Source organism: Alnus glutinosa, chromosome 11, assembly GCF_958979055.1.
Source record: "Alnus glutinosa chromosome 11, dhAlnGlut1.1, whole genome shotgun sequence".
In the NCBI taxonomy this organism is placed as follows: domain Eukaryota; kingdom Viridiplantae; phylum Streptophyta; class Magnoliopsida; order Fagales; family Betulaceae; genus Alnus; species Alnus glutinosa.
Window position 1 is genome coordinate 24,192,239 of NC_084896.1, and position 26,916 is coordinate 24,219,154.

Sequence of the window (26,916 nt, forward strand, 5' to 3'; positions counted from 1 at the left end):
TTTTATTTTATCAATTTTTTTCTTTTAAATTTTATTATTTTTAAAGATTTTTTTTTAATTTTTTCTTTTATATAGTGCCATATGTCAACCTCAACGGTTGACACGTGACAAGCCGTTAAAATTTAGATAGAAAATCTAATAGAGGTACTAAAATGGGTTTTACTTATTACTCAGATACCACTTATAATATAAATAAAAATTCATGTATTAAATTTAAAAATACTTAAAACTCAAGTTGCAATAACATATTTAACCCTAAAATTTAAAGCGAAGTTATTGCTATTTGCAATCCTTTTGGCACAATATATTTTTTTTTAGCCGGTCATGTAAATGTATTCGGAATTTTTTTTGTCACGAAAAAAAAAAGGATAAAAGGGAGACGGTGTCGTTTTTAACTTTTTATGACGATTTGCATTCATCACTCCCTTCAACCACTCTAAAGCGAAACATTCTCGGCGGAGCCAAAGTAGGGTAACTCACAGACACCGCAAAGACGATGTCGTTGAAGTCAGTGTTCGACGCCGGAGAAATCAGAGCGGAATTCGAAAAGGCCGGCATAAACCCTAGCTTCATCCCCCTCATATGGAAGCGCGTGATCGCCTCCAACACCGCCATCGAATGGGACCAAATCCCATCCCTACCCTCCGCCGCCTACCCTCTCCTCCACTCCAGATTCAAACCCCTCACCTCCTCTCTCCACTCCCTCCTCCACTCCTCCGACCTCCTCACATCCAAGCTCCTCATCAAGCTGAAGGTCCCTCTCTCTCCATAATTGTAATTTTATTTCATATTCACCAAAAAAAAAAGAAAAGAAAGAGGTTTCTGATCTAATTTGTTTGGTTTTTAGAATGGGTCACTTGTGGAGGCCGTGATCATGAAGTACGACACGCGTTTGGGGACGTACAACGGCAAGCCCCGCCAGGGCGGGCCCAGGTCGACCCTGTGCGTTTCGTCCCAGGTGGGTTGCAAAATGGGCTGCAAGTTCTGCGCCACGGGGACCATGGGTTTTAAGTCCAATCTCTCATCCGGAGAGATCGTCGAGCAGTTGGTTCTCGCTTCTCGTGTCTCGCCTATACGCAATGTCGTTTTCATGGTAACCATCTTTTCGTGTGTATTTTTGAATTTAGTTCTTCGTGGCTTTGGTAATTCTGTTTGGTTGTGTGGTTTAGGGAATGGGGGAACCGTTGAATAACTATACGGCGTTGGTAGAAGCAATTCGTGTGATGACAGGACCGCCGTTTCATTTGTCGCCGAAGAGAATTACGGTCTCTACGGTAATGCGTTCCCCACAAACTTAAAAAAAAATACTCATTTTGATATTTTATGAAGCACATTTTCGCAAATTTCAACCGTTGTTTCCAAATTAAATGGTCGAGATTTTTTCAAGTATTGGCATTTATGACGTTACTAATTTACTTTACTTTTTTATATTTAAAAAGTAATGAATGCTAATCTGATAAATTCCAATAATTTAATTTGAAACCAACGTTTGGAATTGGAGGGAATTTTCATGATAGAATATCTTGATTCGTGTTGAGTAACTTATGTTTAGATAGAAAATCCCATAACACGTAGTGAGCTGTTTGTATTGCTCACCATTTGCTTATAACCATTTTGTATGGAGTTTTTAGAGGTGTAGTTATCCTGAATTTTTTTCCTTCTAAGAGTGGTCTTATTCATTGAAGAGCTACCTGTCACCAAAAGCATACAAATTCATTTACGTTAAGTATTTGAAAACAAGAGGGTATTTTTTGGGTTTGAATTTTGTGTAGGTTGGGATCATTCATGCTATCAACAAGCTTCATAATGATCTGCCAGGTTTGAACTTGGCAGTTTCTCTGCACGCACCAGTTCAAGATATTCGTTGTCAAATAATGCCTGCAGCTCGGGCTTTTCCCTTGGAAAAGCTTATGGATACGCTGAAAGAATACCAAAAGAACAGGTAGGATTTTCTTTTTTGTTTTTGATACGTAAAGCTAGGAATTTGTTATAATACATTTTTTTAGACTTTACACTTGTGAAGCCAATTCAATGTCCGAGTATATCTCATTGTTTATCTTAAATATTTAGTCAGCAAACAATTTTTATCGAGTACATTATGCTTGATGGGGTGAATGATGAAGAGCAGCATGTCCACCAGCTTGGCAAGTTGCTAGAGACATTTCAAGTGGTAAGATCTTAATTTTTTCGTTCTTTCTTTCTTTTCTTTTTTTAATTTTTTTTTTTAATAAGTGGTGAGCTCTTAAATTGGAATGACCAGCATATTGAAAATTTCCAAGTTTTAATCATGCTTTGAACACTATTTGTGTAATTTGGTGTTTATGTGGTCCATTGAGTAGATTCGGAACTCAAGACAACGTCAGTGGATGTATGACACACCTGAATTTTTTTTTTGATTGCTTGCTGAAATTATGGGCACAAATAAGATTGTTAAGTAAAAAGAGATACTTGCAAAGAATGGTTTAGCGGCCCAAGGAAAAGCGCTACCTACATTTGCGCTATCATCCCAAAAGGACTAGTCAATTTGGAGCTTCCCTAAAATCTCTTATAAAGCTTAGTTTCACCTAATAACTAGCCAATGTAAAACTTATCACTTATGACTACTTTATAAACCACTCACTCGGTGGGCTACTCCTCATCTTCCCAATGTGGGACTTGGGTGTTACAAACTCCCTCTCTTAAACCTCTGACGTCCTCGTTAGAGTCACGTCATGCGGTGCTTCAATATCACATGGCCTGATGTTACAACCTGGCTTTGATATCATTTGTAACAGCATAGAGAAAAGCGCTAGCCACATTTGCACCATCACCCCAAAATAAATAGTCAATTTGGAGTTTCCCTAAAATTCATTATAAAGCTCAGTTTCACTTATTAATTAGGCAATGTGGGAGTTAGCACTCATGGGCTACGTCATGCGGTACTCCAGTCCCACATGACCTAATGTTACAACCTGGCTTTAATACTATTTGTAACGGCCCAGAAAAAAGTGCTAGCCACATTTGCACTATTACCCCAAAATGAATAGTCAATTTGAAATTTCTCTAAAATCCCTTATAAAGCTTAATGTCACTTAGTAACTAGGCAATGTGGGAGTTAACACTCATAACTATTTTAATAAACCACCTACTTTATATGGGCCACTCCTCATCTTCCCAATGTGGGATCGAAGTGTTACAAATGCAGTTGTGGCTTTGCTAGATTTCAATAGCTTGCCTTGATAAATTAGGGGAATTGTTTAAAGCTGGTTCTGTTAAACGACCTAATGTTTCGTCTCATTCATGATATTTTACTTACAATTTCATCAAACGACTTCTTATACTAATATAAATCTTGTTGCCTCAATAGTGTAGTCAATGGGCCTTTCCAATTTTCAGTCATACCCTTTTTTCTAGTACATTTTTATAACCAATCAATATATATATATAGTTCAATCAAATGGACCTGCTTGTGATTGTGTTAAAATTCTCATCCGAGAATGAAGCTATTGATTTACATTAACCACTGACGTAATTGGTGTAAGAGTTAGAAAGAAAATGATATAATATAACATCTATACAATTAATTATTAGATTCTTTTTAGTAGCTATCCAAGACAGTTCTTCTATAATTAGTTTGGATCTTAGGTAAATGCTAAATTAAATCTCCTAAGGAGCATGGAATTCTAACTATTACTCAATAATTAAAATGACCTAAAGGACACCCCAGGTTAATAGTACTCTACATTGGGGTGAGCACCAACCCTCTCGAGTTGGTGTCGGCCGGATTCCGACAGCCAAACTGAAGGGGTCGTTAATTGGAATTTGGCCACTGGCCCCCGAATTGACCACCCCTGTGGCTAGACCAAGCTGAATCGACAGGGGTTGATTGGTTTCAGTTTGGGCGTGTCGGTGATGTCGTGGGGAGGCAAACAACATCAAACCTGCATGGCTGAGCTCCTCTCACTCTATCTGGTGGCTGAGTTCTAGATTTGCACGGCCGAGTTCCACTCTCGTTGGTGGCCTAGTTCTAGATATGTATGGCCGAGCTCAGCCTCAACGGTGGTCGAGTTCCCCTCTCTCTCTCTCTCTCTCAACTTCTTGTCCCTGTTCTAGAAGGTGATGAGGTGTCCCTATGTGTTGTCCTATGGTAAGGTATCCATATGAGGTGTCCCCTATGAGTTGTCCTATGGTAAGGTGTCTATTTTCCACAATATTGTATTTGTTCCTATATATTCCAATGGATTGTGAGGCTGGAAAGATAGATCTTGAGCTTCTCTTTTGTGAAATACACTAATCTTGACATAGCTCATCTTGTTTTTTAAGAAAAACATTTAAAAAGGTCTATTCCCCGCACTGGGGTGGGCCGGTGGGGGGCTAAAGGGGCCAGTCGGTCAGTTAGGGGCCGGTATACCGAGCCTTGTCAGTAGGAAACTTTGCCTACCAACGCTGACCTGCCATTGGTCGTTGACCAACCCAATTGGTCGGTAGGCATTCGGCAGGGTTGGCAGGTTGGTTGGCCAATGCATATCCCTACTTCTAATAAACTTTTGGCTTAAATGCTTGCATTACTACCTGGGATTACTGAAGGGTTTTTTTGCATTACTACCTGGGATTACTGAAGGGTTTTTTTTTTTTTTTTAAGAGCACATTTGATAATTTTCTTGAAGGCTAGTTTCTGGAATGCCTTGGCCATGCATGTAATTAGTAGTTGACCTATTTAATGGTTAAGCAGTAAATGGCATCATTTATGCAAATATGTGTTCGAGCTTTATCACTTTATATGCTCTTAGCCGTTAATAGTCTTTGACATAGATATGGCTGTCCTTATTTTTGCAGGTTGTGAACTTAATACCTTTCAATCCAATTGGTACTTTGAGTCAATTCAAAACTAGTTGCGACCAGCGGGTATCAAGATTTCAGAAAATTCTCAGGGGTACCTATAACATCCGAACAACAGTCCGTAAGCAAATGGGTCAGGATATAAGTGGTGCATGTGGTCAGCTGGTGGTTAACCAACCTGATAAGAGGTCTATTGAGAATGCAAGTCTCTTAACTGACATTGAAGATCTTCATCTTTGATGTAGCCAAAATCATTTCAGGTGAGAGAGATCTCTTCTCAAGCAAAAAATTCTGATCTCCTTCAATTTTATTCAATTTGATCAAAAATGGAATATTTTTTTTAGCCCTCCAGAATTGTTGAATTTTGATTTGTTTGTATGAAATGGGTTTGTAATAATTGTCTCAATTTTGTGGATACAATACGGTATTTGATGTTATATGTGTGTCATTAATTATACACCCATTCATACAAAATTACAATATCAAACCATAGCTTTGCGAATATTTTCACATTCTCATAAATATATGCTCTCACGGACACTCATGCAGAGATTTCTGAATTGGGGAGTCAATTGACGGAAAACAATTTAAAGGAATACAGTATGCCATGTCTGATTTTACTTGTACTCTCTTATTTCATCTCTCTGTTTTGTTCTTGGTGATAGGCTTGACAATAGACCGAAAATTTAGCCGCCATGACCGCTACACATGGTGGAGTCCTTCGATGGACGATTGCAGAAGATCGATCATCTTTAGCCAAGCATGTTTTAAATGGTGTTGGTGATTCTCTGTCATTTGCAGACAGGCTCGGTGGTGTTAAGAAATTCAAAATGGTTCATGAATTAACTTTGAGGTTGAAGGGTTTCCTGTCAATTTCTGATTGGGCAGCGTGGCTTCTCAAAAGTGGGTTATATATAACAAGCTCTTGAATTCACCGCAGCCCAACCTCATCTTTACTTGCATTTGGATTCATAAGAATTCCGTTATTTGCCTTTTGTAAATTTTGTGTGCGTTTAGTAGATTCTAAGAGCTTTAAATATTAGAGAGAGAGAGAGAGAGAGAGAGAGAGAGAGAGAGAGAGAGAGAGAGAAAAGAACATATGAGAAAGAAAGAAAATGTCTTAAAGTGTTGCTGCGGCCGAGAAAATCATTTTCAATCGAAAAACAAATTCGGAAAAATTAGTGGTTTGTTGTTTGAAGCGGTTGTGCATTGTATAAAATGAATGAGGCAGGAGTGTCATTGGAGTCAAACTGCAGGAAAAGGGTGAGTGATTTTAAATGCTTAATTATGTTTTTAAATATTACTTTTTCATTTATTTTGCTTTGAAATTACTTGTTTTTCTTTTCTTTTTTCAAAACACGCAAACTACTAAACCGAACGGATACTTAGATATTTTGATAAAACGTTTAACCCTTCTACCTAAAAGGAAGGTCGTTTCCCCCTTAAAACAGTGGAAATTGTAGTCCGATAACAGATGTAAACGTTATTGAGTTTGAATGGAATGCTTACTTTTGATCCGGCCTATTGGGTAGGGGTGACAATTCGTGTTCTTGTGTTGGGTTTTGGTTGTATGAAAATATGGGTATAGAATTATATGGGTCAATCTAAACTCGTCTCTTTAATTAAATTCCCTCAACCCTGACACAGCCTATTCAAATAGGTGGATAACCCGACTTGACCCGTATAACCTATTTAATAAACAAGCAGTGTTGAGTTGGCCTGACTTAACCCGTATAACCTGCTTAATTAAAAAAAAATTTAACTATTGAGTATGAAAATCTCATTTTATACAAACACATTATCATTATAATTCCTCATTATTGAATATGTAAATGAATTATACTACCAAAATTATATCTTTACATTTGGGGATTAGACAGAATGGTAATTTTTTGTCTTGGACTTTAGGGTTTAAATTTTTTAATGGATTTTTTTTTTAAAAAAAAATGTTATAATTTATACAGGGTTATGTGGGTCATCTATAAGTTAAGCGAGTTTACCCGAAATTGACCCTTTTATTAATCGTGTTTAATCTGGTAAACCCGATTTAACCCAAATTCTATTTTACTAAATTTAAACTCGTTAATTTCATGTTGAGTTTTCAAATTGTGTAAAAAACTATCGGTACTACAGTATTTGGCCTATTTGGTTGGGATATAATAGAGGCAACCCATTTCAATCTCATGTTGATAAGATACACAACCAGCAAGTCAACTCAAGTTTAAGGCAAATAAAACCCTAAAATCTGTTTTGCAAGTGAATATGTTTATGGGAAGCCACTACTGTTAATCCAACAACCAGCCTATTAAGAGCTCCAACCTAGGAGGCAACTTGTTTGTTTGCAATTCAGAATCTTCTACCATTTGAAAGAAGCAGAACTTACAAATCATATTTCATGTTCTATTTCATCCCTATTCCTTTTCCACCAATGCGCTTGAATAGGGTCATGCAAAATTTAATCTCACAAATTGAATAAGCCAATTTTAAAAATGAGCTGAATCACAGGGTAAGGCTGCCGAGCTCAAACAGCCTGTGACTCTGCTTAACCTGCCTCATTTACAGAACCACGTGAAAAGATTCTAAGATCAACTATATACAGCATCAGAACTACAGCTTCTTCTAAGGTGGAAGCCCTAGCAGAAATAGTATGGTGAGTCATATTGGAAATATAACAGTAAACAGACTGGAGATTGAATTCGGTAGGTGATACAAACAGTAAAAGTCATGAAAAGAAAAAATAAACCAACCCTGCTCTTGAAATGTCCTGAATAAGCAAAATAGCTGGTGAAATTGACTCAAACCTTGACAAACATATTACACATCGCGTATGCAGATCAAAACCTGACTACTACTACGAAGCCAAGAGTGCTTCCAGCTTTGCAATTTGATCATCTTCATTTTTTGGGGTCGGACTTCCACTTGCGTTATACAAATCATGTTTCCACTTCTCAACACGAGTCCCACCATTCTGATACCCTTGTCTTCCATTGATTCTATCTCTTCCCCTGTAATTTCCCCCACCACCGCTACCGCCGTACCTTTCTCTGGACAGAAAGCCATCCCTATGTGCTTCTCCCCTCTTTGGTGGTAATCTGTCTCCGACCGATGGCTTCTCAGGTCTGTCCAAATGGCGGGGGTTGCGACCTCTTTCCTCCCTTCTTTCACTTCCTTCCACAGAGTAGTCGGCATGGCTTGATTTTACCATCTCTGTTTCTGCTTTCTTAGCATTTTCAAAATCCACTGAAATCTTCTTCTCCTGAAATGCGGGTCTTTTCTTTGCAGGTGCAAGTGGATCATCTTTTTCGAGGAAACGATCATGGCGCCAGACACTGCTGTCATCCTGCTTAGCCTGTAATTTCTCATCTCTTCGCTGTGCATTATAAGTTGTCTTGTTTACTGCCCTTTCGTCATCCTTTGAATCCCTCCATCCGCGCTCTTTAAAACAAAGGAACAGCAAATGATAAATGGCAAACATTCAATAAGCTTCCAACCATAACAGGGAAATAAAAAAATTGATTAATCTTTCAAGGATCATTAGCAGTGGTATTTAGAATGCAAATTTTATGCATAGAATGAAGAATGATAGAGCCCAAAGAAGCAGGTAAACTTCAAGTCGTGAGATAGCAATGATGCTTGATCAACGTTGAGCTTCCTAATTGAATAACACCCCACTTAGATAACAACTCTAACATTCCCGCTTAGAGGTTCTAATGAAAGCAACTGGGTGGTTAGTCTAAATCCTTCTTGTTTAGCAGACTATCAAGAGGTGACTTCAATGAAAGCATTCTTTTTGGTGATAGGAAACACTGACAAGATGAGTGGTTTGACTTACCTCTGAAAAGGTTTTCATGACAAACAGATAATAGATCTTTAAAGGTCAGTTAGCACTTAAGATACCATTAACTTGAAAATTAATCATAGGATAAATGCGGGATGTGGAAAAAAAGGAATGAAGAAAGTAGCATATCTCTATCTACATCACATGCATGCAGACACACATAAACACTCATTAATAAACACACACATAAACACTCATATTAATATTCATAGACTTTTAGGTGTGTGTGTGTGTGAGTGTTTATGTGTGTGTCTGCATGCATGTGATGTAGAAAGAGATAAGCTACTTTGTTCATTACTTTTTTAAGGCTCCTTTGAGAGTGCTATTCTTTGTTTGGTCAGCTGCCATGGGGAAGATCCAAACCATATATAATCTTAGAAAGTGATATCACATTGTGGTTGAATAGTGTTGTATGTGTAAGAATAGTTGGGAGTCAATGGACCACCTTTTACTCCATTATGAGATGGTTTGTGCCCTTTGGAATGCCTTTTCCAGCCTTATAGGGTTGGCTTGGGTTATGCCTAGTCAAGTAGTAGACCTTTTGCCCACTGGAAATGGCTACGTGGTAGGCTTTGGAATATTGCTATGTGGAAGATGGTCTCATCGTGCTTTATGTAGTGTCTTTGGAGGGAAAGAAATGATGTTTTGAAGACCATGAACGGATGATGAGGAAGTCAAAAGAATTTTTTCTTTAATACTCTTTACCTACGGACAATTGCCTTCGACTCAAATATTTCTAGTTTTCATGTTTTTCTTGAGCTTTTTTTTTTTTTCCAGTTAGGTGTTTCTCTTGTATAATTCTTGTGTACTTGGATTGCGCCTCTTGCACTTTTTAATAAATTGTGTTTACTTATAAAAAAATATATTTCTCATAGACTCTTAAGCATACCAGATGCCCTCTTCAATATAATGAAGTATACTCTATATTTGATAATACCATAATGATACAACCAACCAACTTTGTTACTCGAAAAAGTTATCATACCAGAACTAATTTCAATGTGTGGACATGTATAAAAAAATCAGGTCAGAAACAATTGCATGCATGATTGATTTGAATTAGTGTAACATGGTAGTACTATAATATGAATAAAGAAAAGCAGATGCAGCCAATCGTAAGGGGAAAAGCCCAAACAATTGAGGGGGCTTCGCAGACAGCCTTGAAGATATATAGGAACTCACCACTAGTAGCTCTGCGACCAATGCTTCGACCAACTTGCGAAGCATTACCACGTTCATCGTGCTGTTATAAGACATGCACAGGCAAGCCTAAGATTGTTATATACACGGAGGCACTTGAAGGCACGGGGCTGAACAAGAATCCCGCTACATTGCACAGAAAAATGTTTTGCATACACTGAATAACAACCAAGTAATCAAACTCAACAAAGTACTGCTGCTTTATCGAACAGTCATCTGTAGTTGGAAAAAACTTTCTAAGCCATCCTGGAAATGTAGCTCAGGGCATTTTACAGGCTGCATGCATATAGAGATGCATTAAAACGACCACAATTCTAAGCTGCCCCAGGGTGTGCAATGTAACATGGACATTTCATTAGTGTTCTCAATTAGAAAAATCCATTCAACATAATAAGCTTCCATTTAGTTTGACATTATAATAGTTGTAAAAAGAAATGCATAAATTCCTTTCTGCCTTTATATTTGCTCTGCACAGGTTTTTGAATTTATTTCATTTTGGTCCACAAAAAATATTTTTTAGTGGTGATCTACCATTACAATCTGGGCATCCACCATAATAATAACCATATGAGCTCATAGAAAGTAAACCTAGAGAGATAAGGAAATCAACAACTTATTAGTCTCCCCACCATATTCTCTACAAGAAAAGACTACACATCACTGACATTCACAAGTTAGTAAATTAGACCCCTTACCCCTAGCATGGAGGGTGGATAGAAATCACCTACACAAAGCCATTAGTTGCTCAGTGTCAGATGACCGTGGTGATTAAAGACCTAAAAAATATTATATCCATGAACTATAAGAATCTATAATTTATCAATAAAAGGCATTTTTATTGCCAAGCGGCATTATGTGCAGCAATTGGTAGTTTACAAGGTGTTTCCCCAGAATCATGGGTACAAATCAAACTACTAAAAAGATCTAGCGGATCATAAAATTAACAGTTATGAAAGGAAAGCTGAAGCAGTCAGTTAGTTAGAATGCTCATAAAATATGTTACAAGAAGATTTAAGAATAACTGAAAACGCCGCGTATTTATAAAATTATTATCAACACCTGAAAATAAGATCGAGACCGAGGTATTTCAGTTGGATTAGAAGAGTGTTTCGGTCCTTCGCGATGTTCATTGGGTTTCTTCTCAGATTCTTTGCTCACAGCCCCATTTTCTGGCTTAGAATCAGGTGCTGAAGGGGCCTCGAGTGGTAAGGTGTCTTGCAGCAGCTGACGGTGCTTTTGATCCCGGTCTGTGTGGTCTCCAACATCCAAATCAGTGTTGCCGGGTATTCTCTCCGTTTCTGGTTTGCCATCCCTCCTAGACCTCTTAAGACTAGTAGAACGAGCCAAGTAACATATACAACCCACGTTATGATAGGAAGCCACAATCAACCGGCACATGTTATTTGTATGCTTCATATTATACAACTTAAATCAAAAGGTGAAGACGAATGCACAGAATCCCGTATAACTTAAAGTTGAGGTTATACATCATTAGACACCACAAGTGAAAGTAATGATTTGAATAGTAAGTTGTGAGAAAGTGAATTGTAAAATTAAAGTTTCCCAAACGCAAGACAAAAGGGTAAAAGAACTGCACCATTAAGTTCTAATGCTTTCTCAGAGAAATGAGAAGAAACTAAGGCTCAGGAAAAAGAACAGAAAGCAATAGAGCATCCACCAAGAAATGTTGTGCCTTTCTAGACAGATAAGAAACTTCCCCATTTCTTCTTCTAGTATTATCCAGCCCAAATCATTTCATCTAATCAATAAAAAAGGCTTCACAGCAGAATGGCAAAATTGCACGAAAGGTAATAGATCATGTAGGAGTCATTTCTCAAATCCCAATATCCAAGTTTGTGAGCTACAGCAATGTTACCAATACTGTTAACTACATGTAAGGAGAAAAAAAAAAGTACTAACAAATTATATTACTGAAAGTGTCTGAGCTACAAATACACATATACGTACTTGAACTCATTTTAATTTTCTTGGTAACAAACATTTTCTCGGGAAACCTTTCATTGCAAGACAAATGAGGCAAACGGGTTATCGCATCCAACATTACAATTTGAGAATCAAAACAAACAAACCCACAAATTTCATTTCACTAATTTCACCAAAATATATAGAAATATGCAATCTTTTGTACGAATAGTAGATGAGAGGGAGAGAGAGAGGAGGAGCACCTGGGTTCTCGGTCAAACCTGGAACGGTATCGTTTGGAGTCGGAATCGCGGCCCTCCCGACGAGACATAGACGCTGCTGCTTTCTCTGGGTCTTTGGGTTTCAGAGTGTGTCTCTCCGAATCTTCGCAAATTTCTCATTATACATTCAGATTTACTCTTCTGTAGTGTACTGTTGAGATATGATCCTGTCCGTACGATCAACTTGTGATCGGGGTAAAACATATAATGAGACCCCGCACTGGATTCTGCCCCTCTCTCACCTCTGATCTTATCCTCCTCGTTTGACATATTTGTACAATATATGGTTAAATTCAAAAAAGTATGAACTCTTCCAATTTTCAAACGTGTAAAGATTATATTATATTTGGAGATAATTATTATTCTTTAGAAAAATGAGAAAACCATTGCACCTAAATAAGAAAAAAAAAAAAAATAGAAAAAGTAATAGATGAAACTAACTTAGTCGATGTAAAATAGAAAATGGGTCTACCTACCATACTTAAATATTGTTTAAATTATGCGTATGCAAGCGGACAAGTTAATTATATTTTTCACATCAATTTATTTTTCATTTTATATTGGTTGACGTAAAATATTTTGAGTGTCTTTACATGTTAGTCATTTAAAAAAAAAATAATAAAGTATGTCACGTCAGTCGATATAAAATAGATGTGAATAGTAATATTACTTATAGGCGCACGCACATACACGGACGGAGATCCAAATTGCAATAGGGCAATATTGTGTGAGAGTATAGCTAGGCCGTATTTGCTCGGGCTGCCCAAACAGGTGGGGCATGAGCTATCCATACACTTGCCCGGTGGATGTGGGTCATTTTTATGAATTTTTTACTGTTTTTTTAGAAAAGTTTTCTCATAATTTTTTGTGTTAAGAAGGGCATTATTGTATTTTTGCTCACAAAAGGGGGAGGAGAACATTGCAACTATAATGTTAGATCAATATGATACATTAATGGAATTGAAAAGATTGAAGAGACATTACAAATTAGATGATAGATCAGACATTACAAATTAGATGATAGATCGAAGGAAGCAAATATAGTTTTCCCTTCTAAAAACCATAAGCCTCAAACACCAATATCCACAATAATTTTTTTTTTTTTTTTTTTAACAAAAAAAAAAACACCTTCTTTATGTAAAGGTCACTCAAAGTTAGATATTCTTTTTTTTTTTAAAAAAAAAAAAAAAAGTTTAAGAAAATAATATATTCCGTGTTTGTTAAAATTTTAGCTTTTAAATAATTTTCCTAAGCAATTATGCTCTTCCTAACTAAACAGAATAGGCATACAAAATCTGGGAGTTTTAATATTTAATAAGATGTTTAGAGTTTAAGATTTAAGTCCATATTTCTTTTACATCTTTTAAGATATTAGTCTCACATATTATTGTTATGCACATGGTTATAATTTTATTATAGTTTTTTTGTTTATATATTATCTCAGCAAGTTAGCAACTAAAGATGTTACCTGCCTTTCAAAATTAAGCTAGTAGGGTAAATAACTTATATCAAAAGAGTAATGCTAGAAATTACATTTTTATTTTACAATACTAATATGGCAGTTCCAACCGACCATTGTATTAAAAATGTTATTTTTTCATACTAATTTTTTTCTTTATTGCATGCTACTTTTTGAGATGAGTGGTAATAATGCTATGTATATACTACTTTTTCATCTCACAACAATCTCACAATATTACGGTAGTAATCTCAACTAACTATTGCTATATAGTATAGAATAATGATTTAATGCCACCTAAATATACAACTTTTCACCACCTTGTCTATGTGACAAGGTGATCCCCCACTATTTTTTGAGTTTTTTTATTTTTTAAAAATAAATTAAAGTGGGGGACTACCTTTCCACATAGACATGGTGGTGAAAAGTTGTATATTTAGGTGGTAGTGAATCATTACTCTATAGTATATACCACATTTTGTTGAGGGCCATTGGGCAGTTTATGAGGGTTATTTATTTTTTTATTTTTTAAATTGATTGGCCAAGCAACTTCTAAATTAAAGGTTTTTTCTCATCAATTAGAGAACTATCACTTACAAAATATTTAGAGTAATGATTGAATACAACCTAAATATACAACTTTTTACCACCTTGCCTATGTGGCAAGGTGGTCCCCCACTACTTTTTGAATTTTTTTATTTTTTAAAAATAAATTAAGGTGGTGAGAAGTTGTATCTTTGAGTAGTATTCAATCATTATTCAAATATTTATTATCTAATCGTATCTACACTAAAGAAGAGATTAAGGGAATCTTAGTAGAATCCATCATCCAAACAGACCTTAAATAGGCCAAAAAAAAAAATAGTTCGAATCTCCAAGAAGTAGCTTAATCGGCTGGGGACCATGTCTCATGAAGCAGAGGTCACTAGTTCGAATCCCCCTCCCCTTGTGGTGGACATGTCACAAAAAAAAAAAAATTAACTTCATAGAACGACATAGAAATGATTCGAACTAATGACTTTACTTCGTGAGACGTAGTCTTCAACCTAATGAGAACATAGTTGTATCAATACAAATTTGTCAGGTTGAGATTTATTTGGCTTTTATCTAATAAGTATTTTGAAATTACAATAAAAATTCCTTTTTTTTTAAAAAATAAAAATAATAATAAAATTGAGAAGGGAATAGCCCTAACAAAAAGCATGGGACACGTGTCATAATCACCAGCCAAGCCGAATACCCTACAAATACGCGTAGCCGGCAGGGAGCAACAATCACTCTGTATTTTGCGCTTCTGAGAAGTTCTAGAACGTTCTTCTTTCCCGCGCAAAAACAAAACCGCGTTTCACCATAGCTGTTCATCGGAATCGTTGTTGTCACTCATCGTCTGAAAAAGATTACAATTTTACAATCACTGGCTGGGTTCTTTGATGGTCATTTTGTCGGAGGCTGCGGTTTCGAGGTTGGTTGAATTTTTCCATCATTTTTCTTTTGATTGTTGTAAATTCTTGATTTGTGTCTCATGATTCTGGGTTTTGGCGGAAAAGGGTTTTTGATTTGTGTGGGTGATCATCCTGGGTTGTGTGTGATTGATAAAAATACAGTCTTTCTTCCTCTCTCTCCCCCTCCTCCGTAAGGCCCGTCGTTTTGGTCCTCGGAGGCTACAAGCGCCTCTACTTGGTCTGCGTCCGACCCGTACCGAGCCGACTCGAAAACTCAGACCTTGTTAGTCTAGTGTGAATCAATAAATCAAGAAAAGGAAACTTATTTATTTATTACATTAATTAATTAATTATTATTAATTAGAAACTTCCGCTCCAAGTTTCTAGGGTTTTCCTCTGAAAAAATTAGGATATGGCTTAATTTACAGCACCTATGCTGTAGTAAATCTAAGGGTTTGGATTTGATTTCAAACCCTTGAAATCAAATCCAAAGGGTTTGAAATCAAATCCAAACCCTTTGTCTTTGGAATAGAGTGGGTTAAGCTTGCCCATTCTATTCGGGATAACGTGTTTGAATTCCCAGCTATCAGTTGAATCAAACATTTGGGTAGCTTCTACGATTCTGCTATGGTGCTCTGTATTGTGCGGTTGTGGGGTTGGGCTTAGGCTTTTGTTGCAATTGATTGTTGTTTGTTTTTTTTTTCCTGTGCAATAGTATTGAACAATCTATGTAGAAATTTTGCAAAGATCCAGGTGTTGACTTGATGTCTCTACCATTTAGTTGTTGCAGGAAGAGGAAGTCCCGAAGTAGACAAGATGCAACTCTATCAGTTGCTGAGACCCTCGCCAAGTGGGAAGAGCATAATGCCCAGCTCGACTCTTGCAATATTGAGACTAAATCAGTTCGTAAAGCTCCAGGTGTTGGGTCAAAGAAGGGGTGTATGAAAGGAAAGGGAGGTCCTAAGAACTCGTCATTTAAGTACAAAGGTGTTAGGCAGAGGACATGGGGTAAATGGGTTGTGAAATTCGTGAACTAAAGGGAAAAAGGCTATGGCTTGGTACTTTTGAAAATGCTGTTGATGCTGCCTTGTCTCATGATAAAGCTGCAAGAGCAATGTACGGTTCTCTTGCCTGCCTCAACTTTACGGATGATTGTTCAGCGACAACCTCATCAAGCATATGTTGCAGTCACTGAATCTGTTGAAGAAGAATCTGATGGCATTTCAAAGTGTTTTTGGGATGACAGACGAGTATTCTATGAATGAAATGTTTTATTTGAAGGAAGTTAACACTCTCTTTGACACTAGTCATCTCCCTGATATTGTCGGTGTTGGCTAATGATGCTGGTCAGCTTTAGTTCTCTGCCATTCAGACTCTGAATGATATGGCAGCAAACACCTTCCAGAGTTGATAAGTTTTGAGTTATATAAGACGTCAGATAGACAGAAGAGTATTAGAATTATTAGATGATTTATCAGATTTCTCATTTTGTGTAGAGGGGATAATGAATGTTAGATAGGAGGCAGACTTGGATTCTTTTTGGCTGACTGAGCTGATTCTTTAAGGGTTTTAGATTGGGGAATTGGCTTTTTATTTTTTATTTTTTTGATGTAACAAATATACCACTTTAGGATGCACAATGTTCAATTGAATGATAAACAAAGTTTATGTTTGATATACTGCATAATTTTTTGTCAGGGAATCTTTCATTCTTCTACCCTCTTCCTACTTCACCTTCATTTTTTAGTTAGCTTGAGATATTTTCAATGTGGTGCCTATACTAAATTCACTGAGGTTTGAAACTTTTTGATATAGATGTTATCTGTATGCTATTGCAGGTATAGATATAAATAAATATATTTCTTCTCATATGCATGGCTTCCAAGTGAATGATTTGTATGATATCAGGGAGTTTGATATGGAGAACAATAACGTTAGCTATGACTTGTCTTAATATTTCCTTCCTAGATTTTCAAATCGTTGATGGAAATAGTGTCATGTCAACATGCATTTATATAATAAAGAGGTCATGCCATACATGCCACATAGACTTCATGTAATCAATAATCACATCATCATACACATCCAAATGTATGTGTTTTAAATGGTTTCACATTCAGTCACTTAAAAAAGAAGTGTAAGTAAGATGTTATGTCAATTAGTATAACATGAATATGATAAATAGATGTGAAGAGTAATATTACTTTTTTTTTAGGTTTATTGGTTTAGGAGGTGAGAGAGAGGTATGGGATGATTCACTCCATAATATTTTTCTATTATTTCCTTACCCCATTCACTACGTCTTCAATTCTTTTATATTTGAAAAAAAAAAAAAAAAAAAAAAAAACCTCTGCTTCGTAGTCTACAAACACATAAAGAAGGGCAATTTTCGATCCTTGCACAGTTAAATTTTGGTCAAGCTTGTTCTTCTCTTGTTTTTGGTAAAGATGAATTGTCCATTTGACTTGTTTATATCTAAACAAACCTTTGAAAACATATATATCAAGGAAGACGTACACAAAAATGCACGGAAAATATTAAAATTACAACAAGTACACAACACCAAGGCATATTGGGAGGAACCCACATGTGTGAGTCCCATCCCAATATGCCTTGGTGTTATGCACTTGTAGTGCATGTATCATCTCCCAAGAGGAGACCTGATTGGTACATAAAAGTTGTACAACTGTTGTGCACCTTTGTAAAGACATGGGGTGAAACCTATGTAGTAAGTCCCACCACATGAGTCCCACCCCATATTTCTAAAAACCTGGTACAACTATTATGCAATAGTCTTTTTCCACCCCTTTTTAACTGTGAAAATTGATTGACAAAATTCAAGGAAAAAGAAAAAGAAAAAGAAAAGAGGGTAGGTCCTCATCTTCACTTCTACATCAAATAGTATGATGAGATTTGGTTTAAATGCTAACCAAAAAAAAAACCATAAGAAATCTTTTGTAATTTTTTAAACCGTCCAAATTTATTTCTACTATCTCTTTTTCATGAAACACTTGAGTTAAATCTACGCCATTAAAAAATTACGAGATTAAAAAATTCCTGTAATTTGTTTTTAATGCACCTAAGCCAAACAGGGACCCTAAAAGGAAGAAGTTGTAATTGGTGCACAACAAAGTTGCACAAAACATGACACATGAGATAGAACTCATGTGGTGGGTCTCACTCACATGAATCCCACCTATGTATCTTGTATTGCGCATGTATTGTACAACCTTGTTGTGCAAAAATCTTTTCCCAAAAGGAAAAGGGTCAAGCGGTTATCATGAAAGAAAAGAAAAGAGTGCAGATTTGAAAGACATTTTTTTCGGTCTTCAATTTTTGTTATTGGTGAACTTTTACAGTGTTCAATTCGTAAAAGTTAGAAATTCAAAAAAAAAAAAAAAAATCGTAAAAGGAATATCTATTGCTCTTGTGCACTGATTTTTGCTATAGCATACACAACTATATACAAGGGTAGAACAAATAGATTAGCGCTATAAAAATAAAAAGAAAAAGAAGAAGAAGATTAACGCTAAAAATTCTGGAAGCTCTTAACAAAGAACATATCTATTGGAATGTGTCCCTTATCTTTGGGAGAGATCTTCTGCTTTTTACGTTTGCTTTGGCTCCGAATATTCTCCTTCAGGGAAAATCTGATGAGGTCTCAAACTTGTCAATTGTCAGATCAAATGCTTATTTATGCTAAAAGTATAGATAAGAAAAAGGGGGCAAAAAAAAATCAATTTAGTAAATTAATCTTTTATTAACCGGGACTTTAACCTCCCTTTCGCTGACCTCCAAAAAAATTTGTACATTGAGCAAGAAACCATAGACGGAAAAGGTTAATTATTATGAAGGATGCATTTACTAAATCTAGCCCTGCCATGCGCATGTTTATTTAGTGAATTGGGAAACTTAATGGAAACTAAGTAATCAAGTTTTGGGAAATATTAATATGATTATGTTGAGTCATTGAATTGTGTGAGTTGGATATTTTATCTAAAAACAATTAAGCTGTCTACATAACACTCAAGCCCAACCTGTTTATCAATCAGTTTCAAGTACGCTGAAAAGCAAGGGCCAAATTACCAGCACTACAATGTAATATTCACAATACCTGTGCCTCAGCATTAGAGTTTTAGTCTCATGGCGAGATTCCTCCTTCTGAAGTCTCTCAGCAAGATGAAAATCGGAGTGTTCTTGCCTCTCCTCAACAAATCCTAGCGGTAATTCAATCCCACATAGCGAACACTTGTAATCATTTACCCACAAAAGTAGCTCTTCCTGATTGGATGAAGAAACTGCCTCGTCATCCAGCAAGTTGGCCCTCTTGTTCACTTCATCAAGGCTGCTACATGCAAACTCCACAGAAGATGAATCTGCTTCCAACAACCCAGTCACTGCATTTTGATGAGATTTTGGGTCTGGGGCAATCACCTAGACAAATGGCAAAATCCAAAAAAAAAAAAAAAAAAAAAAAAAACCTCTCAAGTAAATCAACAAGTTAGGAATAAACTAGAAAGAATTTTAATATAAACATCTACATAATCTACTTAAAAACTAAGAAATGCCTACTAATTTACATTTTATCAAAATTTAAATACAGCCCTGAGGGGTTCTAGCAATTCTCTCTCCGTGAGAAAGAGGGTTGACGTTCTAGGGCTGTTCCAAAAGCTGAGGTCTTTGCTTTGGACAGCCATCAGAAGATTTTAACTATTTTATAATCTTATTAGAATGAATCAACTCCTAGTGAATTTTTGCCAACATAAACAGGTCAGAGAATCAGCAAACTATTTTTTATTGCATTATTGTTTTGATAGGAAGAATGGTTCTTTTTGCTCTCAGTAGTTGGGTGTTTTAGGTTCTTCCAGAATTGATAACTCAGGATCTTTCCACACTGAGTGATAGATTTCGTAACAAGGGGAACAAACCAGTATGGGGAATGGCTCCAATATGTTTGCTCTGGAGCTTATGGATGAAGCAGAATCAAAGAACATTTAAAGGAAACGAACTTTATGAAGTGAGCTTAAGGGACTACTCGTGAAATCTGTCCATGGACTTTGGCTTTCATCCATAACAATATATAGCTTTCAAAATTTGTTGCCACTTTTCTCTCTTTGCTTATTAAACCCATGTACCCTACAGGATTAGAATACCTGGAGCCCACCATCCCATATTTTAGGCCGGTGGAACTGTGCAAGTGCCATTTTGGCTACAGTCCATTGTCAATTGGCTGACACCTCCAATTCTTAGTTGTCCTTCCTTTTTATTCGAAGGTTCCTCTTATATATTTTTTGTGTACTTGGGTTTCATCCACTCAGCATTTTCAATGAGTTTTACTACAATAAAAAAAAATTAAAAAAAAAATATACATTCTAGTCTTGGTCAATATTATTAGGACCAGTCTTCAAAATACTCACATACCTTGTTTGCAGTTTCATTCTTCAAAGGCTCATAAATTTTCTCCATCCCACCAGCATTGCTGCTAAAAGTGTGATTGCCTTCCAAATCTGGTAAGTCGCTGCCGTCCAATAAATCTCTACCTTCTCTACCTTCGTAACTACATATCTCATGGCTATCAACAATTGAGCCCAAGGAACTATTATCACTGGTACTTTTCCTATTTGCATCTCCTGATATAAGAAAATCGGTGAGAGTTTTTTGTCTCGTTTCAGATGGAGCACCAACCATGTCTTTATTAAATTGAGACAACCGCAGGCCTGAAATAAGCAATATAATTGCATTGTCATACTCTAAGCCCTACAAGGTGCAAGAGTAAATTTTATCATGGTCCCCTCTCCGCCCTATCCCCCCTTCATGAAAAAGTGAATAAATACAGTACTATTTTCGTAAAGAAAGCACAAATTCTATGGTACCTATCAGTCTCAAAGAGACAGGAAGTTCAGCCTTTAGCAGCTTTGAAGCATATTTCAAAATATCCTCACTTGAGCAAATATACTTTTGCAAAGTCACAGCTCTGGTTCTAATCTGTTGATGGTAAACACATATTGCTCATTAGTGATGACTAACTGACGGGCAGGAATAAATTAGAAGAACCAACAAGGCAAATAAGTAATAAAATTGTCAGAAAGAAAATAGACTACAAGTCAAGCATAAACCACCCTTCTCCCCTTCTAAAGAAAAAGTAAATTAATAAAAGGTTGCAAAGGAGAAGGGAAGTTAAGCAGAATTGCTAAAAGAATTATACCAGAAAAAGGTTACACATCAAATCTTGCAAGTAGGTATTGACTGTCTTTATAAAAGGAATCGTAATGGAGGATCAAAAAGTACCTCAAAAGAGGCCGTTTTTAGTTTAAGAGTCAATGTTCGCCCCAAAAGACCTTCTTTCTGCATGTCAGAAGAAAGCATCTCCGCAAGATCAGCTGCAAACACAACCTTAACAAGGCTTACTTTCAGGGGGGGAAATCCAATTAATTTCATACACAATTTAGTCAGAATGTCATACATATTAACTATACCATGCCCAGAAATGATTACAGATCTATAATTTTAAGATTTTTAGCACCCTCAGACACAACTTTAGATGCATGTCAGCTTAATTTTCCTGAGGCTGTGACTAAAGGTTTAAGCAAAACCCAAGGAGTTGGAACAAAGAATGCAACTTGGCTGAGTTGAACTCAACTCAACCTTATTATTGAAAATCTTGAGTCTTGGTTTAAAAATTTAAGTGTTTTTTTCTGCTAAAAATTGGCTGGGCAGGGTTCTGGAGTGATAAATCCAAACCGAAACTGAGGCCAATTGACCGCATGTTTTATTGCAAAGCAATATTTAACAATATAATCATTAAGCACGAGAAAATGAGAAGAAAAAAAAGGTGGGACCACTTGCATAGTTTCTGATGAAGCAATGCCTCGTCATCTGTCGCTGCAAATGTTCTCTCATTACTGATACTCTTCCGTAACATGACTTGAGGGTTCTCAGTTTTCCCAAGCCCCAGTCCCACAGAGAGGAAAAAATCTGCAAAGAATAGACGATGTGGTCATTGTGGTGATATACTAAATAAAAATGATAATAATAATAAAAGAACAATAGATTGCAGTCAAAAGTGTATGAGATAAGACAGGGCAAGAACACGTAGAGGATTAAGTAAAAAGGAAAATTATAAATCGAACAACCACTGCTTTTAATTGAGAACGGCCTCTGTTTCCAACCCCCCTTCCCCTCCCCCTCTCCTTTTCCTTCCCAAAAATGGTAGAAGAAGGTGAAGGAGCATAAACTCCAGCAAAGGGGGAAAAGTACAAAAAGGAAGCAGATCTTTAACTGAGGCAAGGAGCTCTAATCATATAAAATGCAGGGTATGCTAAAATGTGAGAGTCTAATTTATATGTTCTTTCAACAATACAACATGAATATTAAAAAAAATAAAAAAGAAAGAAAGAAGAAGAAGAAGAAGAGAGAAAAAATAATAAAAAAAAAAGTTGACGTTTATGGTGAATCAAGGGAAACAGTATAAATAATCGACCAGTGTTCTAACCTGCTGTAGAATGCGAAAAAAGTGCACAGAGGAAACCACCCTTTTGCAGCATATCCTCACATGTATTGATTCCAAAAACATCCCTTAAAATATGTTCAGTGACCTTACCAATGCCCCCAATCTGTAAAGAAAGTTTGCCCCAAGTATGTGATAAGAAATTTTAAATCAAATTGAGACTTCATAACTACATATAACAAAAGGGAAAAGAAAATCTCATTATGCAAGCTCTAACTTTATCAACAAAAAAAAAATCATCTCAACTCCACTGAAGTAGATCAATAATTCACAAATATACCTTTCGTATGGGAAGTGAGGATATAAATGTCATGACAGCCAACCGGTCATTTGGTAAGATGAATTGTCCATTTGGCTTATTTATATCTGAACAAACCTGAGAAACCAAATATATGGAGGAAGACATATATAAAGATGTAACACACTTAAACGATCTTAATCACTTTGACTTAACTGTGTTAGCACTATGCAAAACTAAAGTTAAGAGATACAGCTAAAAGGTGACACAAACGCAGATATGTGTAAACCCTCTTTTCCTACGAAAATTTATCTAAAACATTCAAAAAATAAATAAAAAATAAAAAAATAACGGGGGGGGGGGGGGGGAAGAGAGTCAAGGCAATTAAGATGTATGCGAACCATCAGTTATTGCAGATGTTAAGCTTGTCCTTGATCTGATTTCCCCTATTCTATGGTTTTACCAACTAGCATACCACCACACTGTGGGCACATAATGTGATTTTGTATTATCCTTAAGACCTCATAACATGGCAGCAACAACATTGTTTTCACCTCCAGAAAGCACGTCTCAAACTATATACCCAAAACCTCATTTAAAGATTGAATTTAGGGCTGTTCCTGAAATTTTTGATATATTCTCATTTTTATCTTTCCTTTCCCAATTATATTCTCATCACAGCTTTCCTTAACCTCTAAACAATATGATTCTTGACTTCAAATCAGTCTACTCTATACTTCATAGGCAGAACCACAGACCTATTTTGGTGCTATAAGGATTGCCTGTAGTTTGACTTGAATACATTGGGAAGCATGCTATCAAAACCATTTTTCCAGCCACCAAAAGTTGATTTATTGCCTCAAGATGCAAAGAAAAGCCTTCCACATCTGTTACACCAAACCTAAATATTTTATGGTAGATATCCCTAATATATATTCCTTGCAATGGACTTCCCTATGAAATAAAATGACTTGCCTTATTACACAAAATGTGAAGTTCTCTAATAAATGATTCAAAGTGGATAAATCCACTTCTATTTATTTGCTACATGCCTCAATTTAATTTTTTTGTGTTGAAAAGGCATATATGTGGATTCCATGCAGGATAACACACACAAAGAGAATATCAAGAGAATAGCCAGCAGAACCTTAGCAAGTAAGCGGTTTGGTCCCACTCCAGCACTACACGTAAGACCAGTCTCTTTATAAACAGAGGTTCTGAGTTCTTCAGCAATCTTCACAAAGGCAGAGTACCAAAACAAGAGGTTTAACATTAAAAGCCTGTCACTGTTAATGAATGCAATGAAGCTATGTGAAAAATACCAAATCTAGCATGCAAAGGCAATAAATCAATTATATGCGCCAACTTACTTCTCCACTGGTAATGCCCCTTTGTTTGCAGACATTAGTTATATCAAGGTATGCTTCATCCAAACTAGCAGCCATGAAGTTGGGATCATACTTCTGGAAAACTAACAACAAGAAATACAAGCAAACTAATGGTCAGCAATTAACAAACAAGCTGCATCACAAATCTTTCTTGAATTTAGAACTTCCAACCTTTTCTAGTCAAATCACTGCAATAAGTATACTTCTTAAAATCTACGGGAACGAAAATTAACTCCGGACATAATTTACGTGCAATGAAACCAGGCATTGCAGCACGAACCCCAAATCTCCGTGCCTGCAGGGTGATCAGATCAGGTTTGAAGTAAAACTTGCGGAAACAAAGCGAAGATAAAGGCAATCAAAATTTTAAAGGGGGATTAGCAAGTCAATCCAAAGACTGAAAATGTCAAAAATAACAAAGAAGTATACAAGGAATAGCCAAAATTTCATTCATGACCTCCTTTAAAGATTTCAGTATGCATCCCAAACCTCATAATTGGCTGTGGAGATCATAGACATGCTGCCAACAGCCATTGGCTTGCCCTTTAACGATGGGTTACTTAATGTCTCAACAGCAGCATAAAAAGCATCCATATCTACGTGCAGCCAAATCCTCGACAAGTCACGTGTAGCTTCTAGCTCTAAAATTCTTCTATCAGCCACCTGCAAATAAGATAAACCATAAACCAGAAACTGCATGCCTCACCAAAACCTCACACACATAGCCAACATAGGGGGAAAAATGCGGACGCTTGAAATGAATTCTGCACGCTACTCTGTAATCAGAGCACATATAGGGACAGTTCCGGTTTGTGATGAAGTCAGCACTCATGGCAATTGTAATTTACATCTAAAGAAATTTACTCTATAAATAGGTTTCATACATCCTTAATAGAAACATGGCAACCCTAAGATCATATCTTACTACATCACAAACTAAATATGTGAAAAATACCATCTGATATTGAGATATATCGGCCGGCGTCAGCTTCGCGCATTGAACACGCATGCTCTCGATTTTCCCCCTCATAAAGGCCTCCTTGCGTTCCTCATTCTCGAAATACTTAGATCCTTTGCTCATCCCATACACTATTTTTTGCACTCTCTCTTTGTCGACCCCATCCATACCTAAAACCCTCACAAAATAACACATTCAATATAAGAGAAGTACACAAAAACCAGCAATTCCAAGACATAATTGAAACTAATTCAGAGAATTGGTGTACGTGGTTCACCAATCGAGAAATTAATTTGATTCATAAGATAATCAGACCGACGGCCAAGATGAAAAATGCTTAATCAATTTAATAGGCATTTAATTAAAGGATGAAAGTAACAAAAACTTCAAAAAAGAAAGGGAAATTGCAAGGACGGAAACGTGCCTGCTTTAGCGTTGGTGTAGACAGTGTGGTACGACTGCCATGGCCGAGGGGTATCGCCTGATGTGCTTTCGCTCTTCTCCATTGCCTTCTCTCTTCAAATGCTTGTTCGAGAAGATTGAAGAGGGATAGTGTGAGATAGAGAGCGCCAAATACTCGGACGAAGATGCAGACTCTTTTTTCCATTGTTTTTTTAATTATTAATTCGGTCTTGCCCGATCCATCAAATATCTTACCCGCACAATGCATGTTGATCCAACGGTCCATATCAAGTCTCACTTTTTAGCTGAACGTTGGCTACTTGGCAATATTCGAACGGATGCAATATGGAAAATAAAAAATGTTTGGTTTTTTTTAAAACAAAAATAATAATTTTTGTCCATTTTCGTATAAAAAAATGCCTAAATTTACAATTAAATTTATGAGACACGTGTAAATTTTACAAATTTAATGATAAATTTACTAAAAAGAAAATGCAAGGAAATGACAACAAAAACCTCTATTAACAATCCATCCACTTCGTTGTCGAGTCTATCACATTTTATTCCAACCAAACTGAGTTGACTCGATAGTTTTACACGATTCAATGGCGTCAGGGGTTGGTACGGAGGAGAATGAAAAAACAAAAAAGTTGTATGGCTGAATCTAGAAGTAACAATTTTTTATAATTCGTATAAATTAAATTATATCTTTCAAAAAATAAAAAAAATAAAAAAAAACCTCAAAATGTTAAAATTTATTTTTAAAATTCATAAACTCATATAAATTATCAATTTTTTTTTTGTTACTTAAATTTATATATAGGTCAAAATAATTCGTGTTTAAGTCAACCAAACATGACATATTTATTAAATGAGGTATGCTAGTTGGGTAAAGTCAACTCATCATGACCTGTTTATTAAACAGGTTAGCAAGTAGTGACATGTCACCTGCTAATTCAAATGGGTTATATCGAAGTTTAGGGGTGACACATTTAACTAAATGTATCGAGTTCGGATTGACCCATGTTAGATTAATCCGTGAGTCGATCTAACTTGCCAATATGAATTGTCAACCCTAACTGAGTCAAAGAGTGGGTGATTGGGTGCAAGTAGAATAAAATGTTTCGTTTTATTTTGGATACTCATATTACATATAAGTAACGTGGCACAATCAAAATAAATTTTATGCTCCGTTTATTTCGACGTAAAATATTTTTAACAAAATATTTTTTCAGAAAAAAAATAATAATAATAATTTTTATGAAAATATTTTCCGGTGTTTGGTTCATACGAAAAACCATCAGTGACGAGATTTTGGCGATGGTGGCCGAAATCCAGCAGCACTGGCAAGATTCAGTGTCACTGGTTGGAAGGATTCCGACTGCTACTGTTTCCAGATTTTGACAATGGAGGCCGGAATCCGACAACAATTGCCATATTCGTCGAAATCTGGGTTGTTGGA

The 26,916-nt window shown here is 36.2% G+C and overlaps 4 protein-coding genes across 5 annotated transcripts; 2 read left to right on the forward strand and 2 right to left on the reverse strand.

Moving 5' to 3' along the window:
- Window positions 1-409: 409 nt before the first annotated feature.
- LOC133882739 (uncharacterized) lies at window positions 410-6,016 on the forward strand. The gene is made up of 7 exons (XM_062321957.1): window positions 410-754; window positions 848-1,093; window positions 1,170-1,274; window positions 1,773-1,942; window positions 2,071-2,170; window positions 4,816-5,078; window positions 5,484-6,016. Exons 1-6 carry the CDS (start codon window positions 497-499, stop codon window positions 5,056-5,058), a joined length of 1,122 nt encoding a protein of 373 aa, XP_062177941.1. The 5' UTR covers window positions 410-496; the 3' UTR covers window positions 5,059-5,078; window positions 5,484-6,016.
- Window positions 6,017-7,478: 1,462 nt separating this feature from the next.
- On the reverse strand, window positions 7,479-12,314 carry LOC133882454 (uncharacterized). Its single transcript, XM_062321637.1, has 4 exons — window positions 12,043-12,314; window positions 10,916-11,186; window positions 9,839-9,899; window positions 7,479-8,253 (listed from the first exon to the last, which is right to left on the reverse strand). Exons 1-4 carry the CDS (start codon window positions 12,108-12,110, stop codon window positions 7,670-7,672), a joined length of 984 nt encoding a protein of 327 aa, XP_062177621.1. The 5' UTR covers window positions 12,111-12,314; the 3' UTR covers window positions 7,479-7,669.
- Window positions 12,315-14,810: 2,496 nt separating this feature from the next.
- Window positions 14,811-16,658, forward strand: LOC133882612 (dehydration-responsive element-binding protein 2A-like). Of its 2 annotated transcripts, none has more exons than XM_062321820.1 (2): window positions 14,811-14,981; window positions 15,743-16,658. In XM_062321820.1, the coding sequence occupies exons 1-2, from the start codon at window positions 14,950-14,952 to the stop codon at window positions 15,996-15,998; spliced, it is 288 nt and encodes a 95-aa protein (XP_062177804.1). In that variant the 5' UTR covers window positions 14,811-14,949; the 3' UTR covers window positions 15,999-16,658. The 2 variants fall into 2 exon arrangements, with proteins under 2 accessions (XP_062177804.1, XP_062177805.1); XM_062321821.1 differs by having other exon boundaries at window positions 15,752-16,658.
- A 1,704-nt stretch (window positions 16,659-18,362) lies between these two features.
- On the reverse strand, window positions 18,363-25,643 carry LOC133882890 (DNA polymerase kappa). Its single transcript, XM_062322121.1, has 14 exons — window positions 25,477-25,643; window positions 25,050-25,222; window positions 24,584-24,757; window positions 24,266-24,389; window positions 24,077-24,177; window positions 23,854-23,940; window positions 22,749-22,844; window positions 22,454-22,574; window positions 21,808-21,936; window positions 21,250-21,341; window positions 20,835-20,946; window positions 20,383-20,678; window positions 19,076-19,395; window positions 18,363-18,611 (listed from the first exon to the last, which is right to left on the reverse strand). Exons 1-14 carry the CDS (start codon window positions 25,556-25,558, stop codon window positions 18,491-18,493), a joined length of 2,028 nt encoding a protein of 675 aa, XP_062178105.1. The 5' UTR covers window positions 25,559-25,643; the 3' UTR covers window positions 18,363-18,490.
- Between the last annotated feature and the right edge of the window lie 1,273 nt (window positions 25,644-26,916).